Source organism: Bidens hawaiensis, unplaced genomic scaffold, assembly GCF_021521415.1.
Source record: "Bidens hawaiensis isolate Kalapana, Puna unplaced genomic scaffold, B.hawaiensis_p1.1 tig00008374_1, whole genome shotgun sequence".
NCBI classification, from domain to species: domain Eukaryota; kingdom Viridiplantae; phylum Streptophyta; class Magnoliopsida; order Asterales; family Asteraceae; genus Bidens; species Bidens hawaiensis.
The window spans coordinates 831,407-844,607 of record NW_027491592.1 but is presented as its reverse complement, the minus strand read 5'-3'; the positions used below and the strand labels follow the sequence as shown (position 1 = coordinate 844,607).

The 13,201-nt window shown below is 39.7% G+C and overlaps 1 protein-coding gene across 1 annotated transcript; it reads right to left on the bottom strand.

Annotated features, from left to right (window-relative positions):
* Positions 1 to 2,277: 2,277 nt before the first annotated feature.
* LOC143637624 (putative methyltransferase PMT11) lies at positions 2,278 to 6,365 on the bottom strand. The gene is made up of 9 exons (XM_077104967.1): positions 5,744 to 6,365; positions 4,962 to 5,111; positions 4,617 to 4,887; positions 4,001 to 4,111; positions 3,754 to 3,913; positions 3,415 to 3,672; positions 3,210 to 3,332; positions 2,674 to 2,751; positions 2,278 to 2,600 (listed from the first exon to the last, which is right to left on the bottom strand). The coding sequence occupies exons 1-9, from the start codon at positions 6,359 to 6,361 to the stop codon at positions 2,399 to 2,401; spliced, it is 1,971 nt and encodes a 656-aa protein (XP_076961082.1). The 5' UTR covers positions 6,362 to 6,365; the 3' UTR covers positions 2,278 to 2,398.
* Positions 6,366 to 13,201: the final 6,836 nt, after the last annotated feature.

The following is a 13,201-nucleotide window of genomic DNA, read 5'->3' as shown; positions in this document are numbered from 1 at the left end:
GTGGGTGGTGGATGGAATTGGTGGTGCCGGAGGTGGGTGGTGGGACGACGGTGGTGCGGTGGGAGGGTTTGGAACGGAATGAAATGGAATTGGAATGATACGATGATTGGAAAGAAGTGAATACGGGTTTTATATTAACAGTTTTGATCAAGCTCGTAATTTATTTTGTAAATTTTATTTATTTTTATTTTTATTTTTATTTTTATTTTTTTAATAAAAAAGGATAATGTAACGTAAAATAATTTAACAAAATTTTAAAATGCTAATTCAAATCCACCGTTTTCCTTTTAATTCGGTATTCAGTTACAATTTTTAACTGATTTGGTATTTGTATTTTCAATGCCCGTGCTATACTAGTACAATATAATATGAGCATTTTGTAACGAGTATTAGTTCTGTATTGATACACACAGTATTCGCCTATTCGGTACGAATTTTGTTTGGAAAAATTTTAGTATCGATACGGTACCGATATCATCCTTGCATAAAATGACAAGATTAGCGAACAGTGTTCTTGACTTATTGGTTACACGTGGCCGGATCATGGGTTGGCACATGATACCCAACTTTATTTTTTGCGTTTCATGATTTAAATTTAGGTTTTCTCTTTATTTCATTATCTAACATTATTTTGGGTTTTGTTTATAGAGTTCCTGTCTATCGTAGCTGGTGGTACAAAATGCAATAAACCCATGCAATAAGAAGCGGGTTATCATGTTTATCATATACAATCTCAATGATTTGATTACTAAGATAGCTGAGAAAGACTATAATGAGAAATTATGATCATTTTAGGTTTCTAGAGATGTTTCACAAGAATATACAAGTAGATCTACAACATATTGTTGTAAATATAAATTAAAATTTATACCGATTATTCAATGCAAGTAAAACTATGCATATATCCAATTTATGTATAAATCTTTGAAAGTTAGTATGTCAATGACATACTGATTTGTTTTTATGTTTATAACATGGTTTTTATATAAAATAAAAACTCATAACTTTGTCCTTTCCTATAATTTATGGATGGTACAAAAAAAACAACATTATTTTGGTGGGTATTAAAATACTTTTGATTAAACAAATGGGATCTCCTGTCTCTTTTCCAAACCGGTCAATGGCCATGTGGAAGTGCTGCTTGTTTTTTAATCATTTTCTAAGTCCTTTTGTACCTATGTTGTCTAGTTTATGTATACATAGTACTTGGGTTTACTGCAAATCTACAAAGAATATTATCTAGATTGTTTCAACAGGGGTATCAATTGTGTTGAGTTGATGGGTTGTCTGTTGCGAGATAGCAACGGTCAACCCGCACACACATAAATCTGTTAATCAAACAAACGTCATTTAACTTATTTATCTAAACATGTTAAACATGCGGCGTGTAATAATCGAGTGTTAGGTGAGTTGGTGGATTGAACACAGGCCATCTCATTGTTTGGTATTGGTGTGGATAATTTTGTGGGGCACAAGTTTCTTTAATCTACTATCACTTTTCTACAGTGTCCTAAAAATTCTATGATTGTTTTTCTTTTTAGTTTCTTGTTAATTGCAATAATCCATGTTGGGATGTATCTAAAAGTGTTTCAAATCGTTTTACATCTAAAAGCGTTTAAATTTACAACCAACTTCGAAATAGTTATATGACTGTTGCTGCTTGCTGTTGTAAAGATCTACAATAGCATCTAAGCTTACTTAATCGCATAAATACTACTTCAATCTTCTAGTTAATACCAGTTGATTGTCTACGGATACAAGTCTCATGCAAAGTAGATGCTGTGTAGCAGGTATTTTCACAGAGATTATACGCGACTAATGCTCACTTAGCCACACATAATGCCACTTATATAAATTCCTCTTTTCTTGTTATCCCGATGTTATAGTTGCATATGATACGATTATATGCGTGAAACATAACATTACATAAGGAACGATTATTTCTGTAAAATGATTAGGGTATATAAAACCATCAGAAAACTATAAATTTCTGTAAATGCAACTACACGTTCGAGTTCAATCAATCGTTTGAATATCAAGGAAAAAAGAGCAATAAATTAATTAAACAAAATAATTATTTTTCAATTGTTTTACACGTCTATACCCAAGCTCGCGTACTGTAATTTATATACGCGTGAAACAATACATATTTCAGACAGTTCTCTGCAATTCAAGATACGACGAACCAAGGCCATCGTTTGAAAGGATAAAGTCACTTGGAATGTTTTAAATTCAAAATCCTAAACATACTTTAATCATACATACTAACATACACATAGTAACCGCTCAAAGATGTACATGTACCTATACAACTATAAAAACTAGGAGTGGGGAACAGGGTGGTAACTTCTGTTTCACAGGTTAAAAAATTGCCAAGAATCGTTAAACAAGATTATTATTACTTGAGCCGTTTATCACATACCAGGATTTTGTAACCCGCGTGGGGCCCCTGAGATGTATCACGTAATGCGACACGCCAACCAATTGCGTTCCCAATATCTTCAAGTTCATTCATCAGCGAAACTGAATCACGAATGTACACGCGTCCCCCAGGTCTTAAAATTCTGTTCATCTCAAGCATTATGCTTGAAATATTGCATCTGAAAAATAAAATTTATTAGTATTATTATTATTATTTTTAAATCTGCCCTAATCTGTTAAAAGAAAAACCACCTTTTTTGCTCGGTTGAGAAAACACCCGCCGCATGCAAGAGATCGTAGGTTCTCGGGTAAGTGTCAAATGGCTCACACCTGTAAAATACAAAGGAACAATATTATAATTATTTAAGTTATTTACTCGGATGGTCCCTATGTCCATACTCCATACTGCAAGGGTGGCCCTTAAGTTTGACAAATTACACGTATAGTACCAACTATTTCGAACGTGCAACACAAATGTACCTTGGAATACATGGGCGTTACCTTTTTCAGTTAAGTGCATGTGAAACTACACATTTGTTTTTACTTGTTCTTTTTGTCTTTTTCAACAGGAGGGTATTTTGGTCATTTCCCGCACAGTTAACTGGAAAAACTAATGGCCATCCATTTCAAGGACTATCCGTGTTACACTTTTCAATATAGTTGGGACCAGACGTGTAATGTTTCAAACTTAAGAACCAAACTTGCATTATGAGCAAACCACAGGGACCAACCGATTAATTAAGTCTAATTATTTTTTTACTATAGCAAAAATGATAAGCAATATGTACCAATCATGCAAAACTCCCAACAGGCCCCGATCATAAATAACAGGCAACGTGTTTGGACCGCTAACAGGAACAACATTCATAACCCAGCAATCTAGTTGATTATCAATCAAGGCTGACGCAAATCTGACACAACAAAAATATTAATCTTAAGACATGAATATAAAAAGATAAACTAATAACGTGTCAAAAGAAAATAATATTATACCCTCCGAATCCAGCTCTCATATCCATCACATTTCTGAGTTTGAATTTTTTCCAATGTAAAGACCGAACATAGCTATCGATTATTTCTCTCCAGTATTTTGATTCTGCTTTAAATAAATCTTTTCGAGACATAAACGCATCAAAAGTTATGGATTGGATTCTTTCAGGTGGATTATGCAATCTTGCGGGCCATGTGATACTGTTTGCTCCCGATTTGTCATCGGGCAGTGGAGTGATGCATGGCTTTAAATCAACATACCTGTTATGACAACAAGTTGATATAATCATTTTATTGAAATATATTATTTACTAGGAAATATCTAATTTGAATAATATATACCAAACGTTATCTGGGTTATCCTCGTGATCGCACAATGGGGGTCGGGTTTCTGGATCCCGGCTTAAATAGCAAGTGTTGTCAGTGGATTTTTGCCATATTGCAATGTAGCCCTCTTTTTTGATAAGATTCCAACAAAGACGAGTTGTAAGGTTCATCATCTCTGAATCAATGTAACGAATAAAATGAGTTATAAAGCTTGAAATTGTTATAAAAGATATAACTAATTTCTTGAAGATGATGATGTCACCTTCCCATTGTTGTTCTAAGAGCGGTTCGTGCTTGTAAACTGGTTGTGCTGCCCAGACAAAATATCCTCCTGCCCGAAGCAGTCGGTTTGCTTCAAGCAGTAAAATCCCATCTACACATTGTAACATAGGTAATAATTAGTGTCACTGTCAGATACGATAACAAAAATTATAGTATTTCAAGAATAGAAAAACTATTTAAATTAAGTGATTGAAGGTTTATTAAGTGCACCCTGGGTGACTTTTGACCCTTTTAAGATATAATTGGAACCGACCCATTCATAAGTGAATGAAACGAAATTGACGTCTTTAACTAGGCCTGTAAAGAAGCTAATAGCAAGGCACAAGGGAGCCGACAAGCCAACTCAAGAGCAAGCACGGGGCTAACCTTGGCTTTGGGCTCGGTTCGGCTACAGATAAGACAATTTAGAGCGAGCAACGAGCTTTTTGAAAAGGCATTTCTAACTAAGGCATATGACTGAACATGATTGTACTGTGTTTTAAAGTCTTATTATGTGATCAAGTATATAAGTTAACCAGAAAACAAAACCAAACCCATATAACATAACCACTTAATCTTCTTAGCAACTAAAATTAAAATCACCATAAAACCTTTACCATCACGGGTCCAATTAACTCTACATCTTGAACAATGGATCAAATCAAATGCCTGAGACGGATAAAGCAACCGCCGCGTTGCAAAAATCGCCACCATTGCAGGCACACCACGCTCCAGTGCAAACTGAATCTGATTCTCGTGCATGTCTTTTGGAGCCACAGACAAAGTCAATACATCCCGTGAACTCAAATACGCACCAAAACTCGCCACACCACATCCCACATCCAACACAACACGGGTTTTATGCCCAAATGCAATCTCTGGAACCATCTGCAAAAACAGATCAAAACTGTAAACAAAATGTTTTGAACTAAAGTAAAATTATAAAAACTATAGAAATTGACCTTTGAAATTTGATCTATGTACTCATCTGCACCATGTATGAACTGTGTACCACCTCCAGGAAACCTGAATTTATCCTTGTATACAGTAATCCAATTCTGACCACCTTTATATTCAGCTAGTTGAGCATGTGGAACATTGTTATACCACACCTGTGTTAAGCCCAAACCACAATAAGCTCACAAAATCAGGGCCAAATTAGGAATGCAAACGGGCCGAGCTACTCGAGATCAGATCGATAAAATGCTCGAAACGAGCCAAGCCTTATTGAGCATTCAAGCCCAAGCTCAAGCCTTGTGTATTTTTACATCTTAACTCTTTTGACCTTCTAAGTATTAGTTTCACATTATATAGCCAAGCTCGAGCCAAGCTTAGGCTCAAGCCTGGCTTTGAAGGAGGGCAGGGTGGTCGATGACCTCCCGGCCAATCACCTTGGTAGGCCCGAATTTAAAAAAAAATGTATATACCTTATTTTAGAAAAAAATATGTGTTACTTTAAACCCAATTACTTAACTTATTTATCCCCAATTCTATAAAATAAAAAAAATAAAAAATTGCACAACCCAAATCATAACAAATTGTTTAAGCCTAATAATCTTTTTTTCTTTTACTAAAAGGCCCAAAAAAAAATTCTCATTCGGCCCAAAATTCTTTTTACGATTCTCGGGGACGGCCCTGCTTAGGCTACTTTGGTTTTTCTCAATGTATATAAATATAACTAACAATGCATACACGTCAATTAATAAACAATAAACGACCCGAGCTCAAGATTTAGAAAAACCACCTCGTCCCGACTCCGCGGCCACGGAATCGGCGCTTTGTAACCCTTGGGCGCCGGAACCAAACAATTCAATCCTTTTTCGGGGCAATGCCGTTCGAAATTCTCTCCTTTCACCGTCGATTTCAACCGCTTGATACCTTCCACATTATCCAAACACGGAATATACTCCCTCATACTCGCCGGACACTTTTCAAACTTCGAAACCCTAACCCTAACCGTTTCATCATTTACATCCTTCACTTCCGTCTCATTATTCCAACTCTCCACCACATCGGAATCAAACTCACCGACCTCAAAATCATTCCGCATCACGCCGTTCTCGTCCACTAACCCTAGCCGCAGCACCGCCGGCGCCGGCGGTGGAGACTGAGTAATCGGAGGTAATGTGTGATTGGTGGTGGTGTTGATTAATGAAGTAATGTTGAAGGTTTTGTTGAGATTTGGGGAAATTGAGATGATTAGGGTTTTGGTGTTAGGGGTAGAATTGGGATTATTGAAAATGATTTGGTGGTAATTATCGTCGGAGAATTGTTTACCGAAGTAGAAGAAAGCTGAAGATATAAATATGAAGGCTAATGATTTTAACAGGATTGAAGATTTGAATAGATCGAGTGGCTTCATATTATTATTACAGAGGTTGAAAAAGGTGTGAGTGTGTGTGTATGTATAGGTTTTATGTGTGATTGTGATGGAGTGGAGTTCTTGAAGAACAAAACAGAATGATTACGTCATGATTCTTCTTATGGGATGGACACGTGTAGCCATTTAGGACAACTTTGTTTGTCCTATATTGAGAGTGGGACTAATGTTTTTAGCAACTACACATGATTTGTTAATCTCATGGATAGATCCATCCTTAACGACGTAACCCACATGCAACCGATATACATATCGTGAGAATCAAGCGATTCCAAATAAAATATTATTATTACACTGATTTCATTATGGCAATGGGGTAAGGTTCAACTAACACCATTAGTTATGGAAAATGAAGTATAATATAGAGGGAAGCAGTGTTGTAAAAATCCTGATTACGCACCGATTAATCTTAAATTAATCGCCAGTCTTTACTTCACTAATTAATTTTGGGCTAGTCGGCCAATCAATCGGTCAATGGTCAAATCCGGCCTGAATGACAGTTTTCGGTGAGATTCCGACCAAAATCAGAGGTTTTCGATAAGATTCCGACTAAAAGAAACAGGATCCGGCGAAATTCCAACTAAAAACCAGCGGTTTCTAGCGAGATTTAGGCCAAAATATGTCTGTTTATGTATAAAACTGAAAATTACATATAAAAATGTGTGTTTATATATATATAAAACTAAAAATTATATATTAAAGTCCGGTCCGATCCGATCAATCGCTAGTCCCCATCCCACCGCCCAATAAGGACTAACGATTTTTACAACACTGGGGTGAAGGGTAGGAAATGTTGAGGTGGCGAATAGTTCATAGCAATAAAGTGTGAAGTATAATGCATAACCTAACCTTTTGAAAATCGTATCATGTTTAATAAATAGATAATGTTTATGAGACCTATGACTTACTCCTTTAATGTGCTATAATGCAAGATAATACAAGATAGTGTAAGCTGTAGTGTATCTAATTTTTTGACAAACGAGAAATTGATGGGCGCACATAAATTTTCCAATAACATGAGAAGCGCAAGCTGTAATATCTTAAACTTTTGGTTGACAAGATATTGGCGAGATCATGCGAGTTTCCGGTGACAAAGTTACGAAGATGGTGGTGACAGTATGACAATAGGATTATTTGATGGGAAAATAAGATTGTCTAAAGCAATAAGAATATACTAACAGAGAAAATGAAAAGTAAGATTTATCAAAATCTAGTCACTGGCTTAAAGACACTTTGGCCATTTTTAGACCCAACTTTTAGCGATCAAGAAAATATAGTGTTGGGTGCGTGAGATTGGAAAATCAATTACTTTTGATCATGTTAGTGGAGAGGTATAACTATATACATTGACACATGTCTAACATGCATCTAGATGAAATGCAAACACCAAAATCCAGGTAAATCCTATGTAGAAACATGCATCTAGATGAAATGCAAATATTAACCGAATTACACAAAAGACAAGAAAACGTGATGCAATTTGGGTATTTTTGAATAAATTGACAAAGAGTGTCTACTATATATATTCTAAAGGGAAAATGCTTCATATGTCTAAAACATATTGGTTACTTACATGTAAATCAATTCAATTCAAAGTTATTCATCCTCAATGGAATAAACACATTCTCACCCAATTTCTCAAAACGCTTTCACTTGAAACACACCACTTTAACCATCGATATTGCATACTTCTCAACTTTAGTTCAAACATCTTACCTTATTTCGAAGCTCTCGTGATCAAGCAGAACACAAACTCAACACTTTATAATTATGTAAGTTACAGTTAGATTTTACATGCACCTACATGTTAGTAAAAAGATTATTTTTTCAACATATTTTCATCTATGGTACGTAGTATACAATGATTACATCCTGTTCTTATTTTGGCATCAAGTATTCGGTCCCCTCATAGAGGCTACAAAAGCCATCGATCTGCATTGATTTCGAAACAATACATATCAAAAAGGAGAAGGGTGTGGTAGGATTTGGAATAAGCATACTGCATACATGTGTAACATGTATGAGGATTCCGTGAATGTACCGACTACGAACCATATATAGAATTATCTCCATTTTGTTTTATTCTATTTTCAAATTATACCAAGAGCTTATAAAATTAGGAGTTGGATGACAATTTTATTGAACAAGTGACAGCTTAATATACTCCATAAGTATTAGAGGTACATAAAAGCATACCTGAGGTACATAAACGTTCGAGGCTCTATGTGGCCCACTGGTTACCTAAGAGCGACATTAGCTCTCATCTCTCGACTAATGATGTGTTCAATGTGCAAAGGCATTTAGGCATATCATGTTTCTATCCACTAATTAAGGTCGTCCTCAATGAAGTATAAACTAGCCAATAACCCAAGTGCTCAAATACAAAATTAGCAAAATGATCTTCGAAAATGTAGTCCGTCACATCTACATCAACACACCAAGGGACGCTCGTAAGAAGGGTAAACCCAACGTGAAACAAACATCTCACCTCATATCATCCTGATCCAGTGATCGTTCACTGGGTTAGCTAGTTCATTACTCCTTTTAGGGATTAGTTCCAAAATTTAGCAGGTAATTCTTAACAGTTAATTCTTCGCTCACAATCAATTCAAATGATGGTTATCGAGCCCCAAATCTGAGGCGCTGATGCACATATATTGTAGTGGACTTGCGGCTCAGTGACCAATCTTTGACTCGCGGCTCCAATGCCCAAAGTTTTATAGTTCCAGCTTTGAATGACCAAAGGTATCGAATTTATGTCACTAATAACGCCAAGTTTCTAATACGATCGCCAACTCTATGAACGTTAGCAATGCAACAGATTCTTTAAATTACCTTGTCTCCTTGACATAGCCAAAAGATTCATTTACCCTACTCAATGAATACGTCAAAATTGTTGGAAATTTAAATATTTGGAGATAAATAATTATTTGTATTAGGTACTAAATGTAGTTGATATGAATGAGAAATCGGTGATCTTTTGATTTCCATTGGTTGAAGGAGATTAATTGAGATATTCAAATCTCATAAGTGTCACATTAAGATCATCATTGAACTCATATAATGAATGGTGAATTAACTCAAGTCTGCTGGAATTCCTGACATCCTGTCTTCTTCTGAGGAATCCGCAGATGGTCCTTCGTTAGTGCGGAAGAAGAGGGCTGCCGGAGGGAAAGGGAAGGAGAAGGCGGCCTCCACAGCCGATCCAGTGCTCCTATCTGACACTGAGTCAGATAGTGAAGAGGTGGCGGGGAACCCCGGTGGTGAGAAGACCACTGTTCCGGAGGCTACGACTGTTACCTCCGGAGAACCAATGACGACGACGGTGACCGGCATCAAGAGACCGGCTCCATCGGGTTCGTCCCCGCCCGTCCGTACGTTCAAGCTCAAGAAAACCCGTAAGTACAAACATCCTTTGTAGATTTCACTTTATAAATTTATTGACACTTATCTTCTTGTGCAGGCGTGGATGTTGACGCATTCCAGGGTGGAGCGCAGAGGAGTACCTCTCCGCCGATGACGGTAGGCTCGGTCAGCCTACCTGAGGCGACGACCCAGGCGCCTGCGCCTGCTTCCGCTGGATCAGTTGCTCACTCCTTTGAGCCGACTGTTCCAGCCGAGATGACGTCACCGCCGGTGGTAAGTGCGATTTTTACAGCATCTTTCACCGAGCCGGCGGTTACGATTGCCGCAGATTCTGCGGCGGCGACCGCGACGGCCGCTACTATGCCTCCGCCACCGGCAACGACGGCCGGCCCATCAGGTACGCGCAGGGCTTCTCGCCAATCTTTGTCACCTTCCCATCTGCCCGACCTTTTGGATGGATTTCCCTTAGGTTCAGGCGATGGGTTCGGTGGCTATCGGCCTGTGATCGACCCTACAGGTGCGTAGGGTTCTTTTAGCCTTTATATTTTTTCTTCATCTTTTCCTAACTGCTTTGTTTCTTTTGCAGTGTCGGATTCCAATGAAGTGTATGTTCCGCGATGGAACATCCGCCGAGGAACAACCCTTCGTACCCCTGTGGAGTGCGTGGAATGGGCTCGCCACGCTGCTCCCCATGGTGCGTTGGGGGAAGCCATGGCTAGCTACCAGGAGGGTAGGCTAACCAATGAGCTTCGGGTTCTCCAGGCCCGGATGCAGCCGCGCGTCGAGCTGCTTTGTCGTGAAAACGACAAGTTGAAAGCAGCTCGCGCTAAGGAAGTATCTCAAGCGCGGGCTCTTCGGGAGGAGAACCAACAATTGGCCGCAGCTGCTGCGGAGAAGGAGAAGGCCTTCAAGGCCCTCGAGGTTGAGGTTCAGGCGCGACTCGAGGCCCGCTCCAAGGCTGCCCAAGCTGTTAACGAACAGCTTCGGCTGGCTAAGGAGACTGCGAGGAACGCAACCGAGAGGGCCACCAAGGCTGAAGCCGTTGCTGAGCCTTTACGCGTGGAGAACGAGGAGCTCAAGGCCAAGTTAGAGGCTCTCCAACGTGCTCATGATGCCTTGGCGATGGAAGATGCCAAGAAGCTCCAGGAGATCTTGGACCAGAGGGGCGTGCTTGACCATATCGAGCGGAAGCTTAAGGGCGTCGAAGAGGCTGCCGCAAAGGAAGTGCTACTTGCCAACCTTAACAAAAGCGAAGCCGAACGCGCCTGCACCCAAGCTCAAGCCGCCCTCCAAGAAGCTCTGGTTGCCAATGAGTGGCTTCTTCGAGAAGCGTTGTCTCAGGTATGTTTATCTTCATGTCTTCACGCTTTTCTTTGTAAATAGGGTGTTGACACTTGTATATTTTCTTATGTAGGTTGTGCATCGGGTCTTCTCAGAGACATCTTACGACGATGCAATGAGCGCAGCCCTCAACGCTTCTCACGAGGATGGGGAACGGGTCGGCTTCCTGCTTGGTCTAGGGTTTGTTGAGAAAGGCGTCCCGCCATCCAACTTCCCTTTGTACAATGTAGATACCGAAGCCATATATGACCAAGCAGTAAATCAATACGCCGCCTTCCCGCATCCGGTGGTGGAGAAGGTGAATGAAATTGCTGCTGCTGATGATGGGCTACCTATCCTTAAGGCTTACCTTGAACAGCCACGCTCTACTGACGGCGCTGGTCCAAGTGGAAGTGGCCCTGAAGCCTGATCCTGAAGATCCCTTCCCGCTGCTAGGATAGATTTAGTTTGTATAGATTTACTTTCTTGTAGGCGGGTAGTTACCCGGCCATTCTTGTAACGAATATTTATGAAATGTAAATCTTTGCGCGGCTAAGACCGCTTGATTCATTGGATTCCTTGCTTTATAAACGTTATATGACTTACATACTTTAGTTTAAATTAGCAATTTTCCAAGTGTTTAGAATAAGTTAACCTTTGAACGTGGTAGATAGGTGTGAAGTTTTGCTTCCTCTTCCGTGATTGTGCGGGTAGGACCGTCACTTGCACGTAGTAGGATGGCTAAACTTTACCATCTGACCTGCGTGTAGGTTTACCTTATCTTTGAGGATAAGTTAACCTTTGAACGTGGTAAATAATAGGTGTGAAGTTTTGCTTCCTCTTTCGTGATTGTGCGGGTATGACCGTCAGTTGCACTTGGTAGGATGGCTAAACTTTACCCATATCTGACCTGCGTGTAGGTTTTCCTCATCTCTGAGGATAAGTTAACCTTTGAACGTGGTGGATAATAGGTGTGAAGTTTTGCTTCCTCTTTCGTGATTGTGCGGGTATGACCGTCACTTGCACTTAGTAGGATGGCTAAACTTTACCCATATCTGACCTGCGTGTAGGTTTTCCTCATCTTTTTTTTTTTTTTTTTTTTTTTTTTTTTTTTTTTTTTTTTAGGATAACCTTTGAACGTGGTAGATGATAGGTTGAAGTTTTGCTTCCTTGTTCGTGATTGTGCGGGTAAGACCGTCACTTGCACTTACAAGGATGGCTAAACTTTACTTACATCTGACCTGCGTGTAGGTTTCCCTTTTTTTTAACGTTGTGTTTATGCGGGTTTTGCCGCCTTCCACACGTAACGACTTACTTCTTCCCGTTTATGCGGTAAATACCGGCACCAGTGGGAAGTTCATAAGTATAAAGGTAAACACATTATGAAAGGAGAATCATTTCCATTAGAAGTGGCTCTAGGCCTTTTCTTTACAAGTTTTGGAATTGATCTACATATAACATTTGCGTAATTGAGCTCCATTCCATGTTCTTGGGATGGGAGTGCCATCGAGCATTTCGAGCCGGTATGCGCCCTTTCCCAGGACTTCTTTGATAATGTATGGCCCTTCCCAGACCGGGGCCAGCTTTCCCGGGCGCTCTTGGTTTGAAGCCTCGTTGTTACGCAGTATGTAGTCTCCTATATTGAAGTTGCAGAGTTTTACCCGCGTGTTGTAGTACTTTTGCATTTGTCGTTTGTAATTCTCTTCACGCACTGCGGCCAAGTCTCTGCGTTCCTCGGTTAGCATAAGGTCTAACCGTCTTTCCGCATCATTGTCTTCTGGCTGGATCAAGACCCTTGGTGAGGGTAAACCAATTTCGACCGGGACCATGGCTTCAGTGCCATAAGTGAGACTGAACGGGGTTTCCCCCGTACTCGCCTTTTTCAGCGTTCTGTTTGCCCAAAGGACGTGCGGAAGCTCGTCCACCCAGCCGGATCTGTGTTCCAAGAGTCTTTTCTTTATGCCATCGACGATGCTCTTGTTTGCTCTTTCCACCTCACCATTACCTTGCGGGTGTGCCACTGAGGTAAAGGTGTGGGTGATTTGAAGTTCTTTCAGCCACTGTTGTAGCTTCTTGTCAGCAAAGTTGGTGCCATTATCGCTCACCAAATTCTGTGGAAGTCCAAAACGACAAATA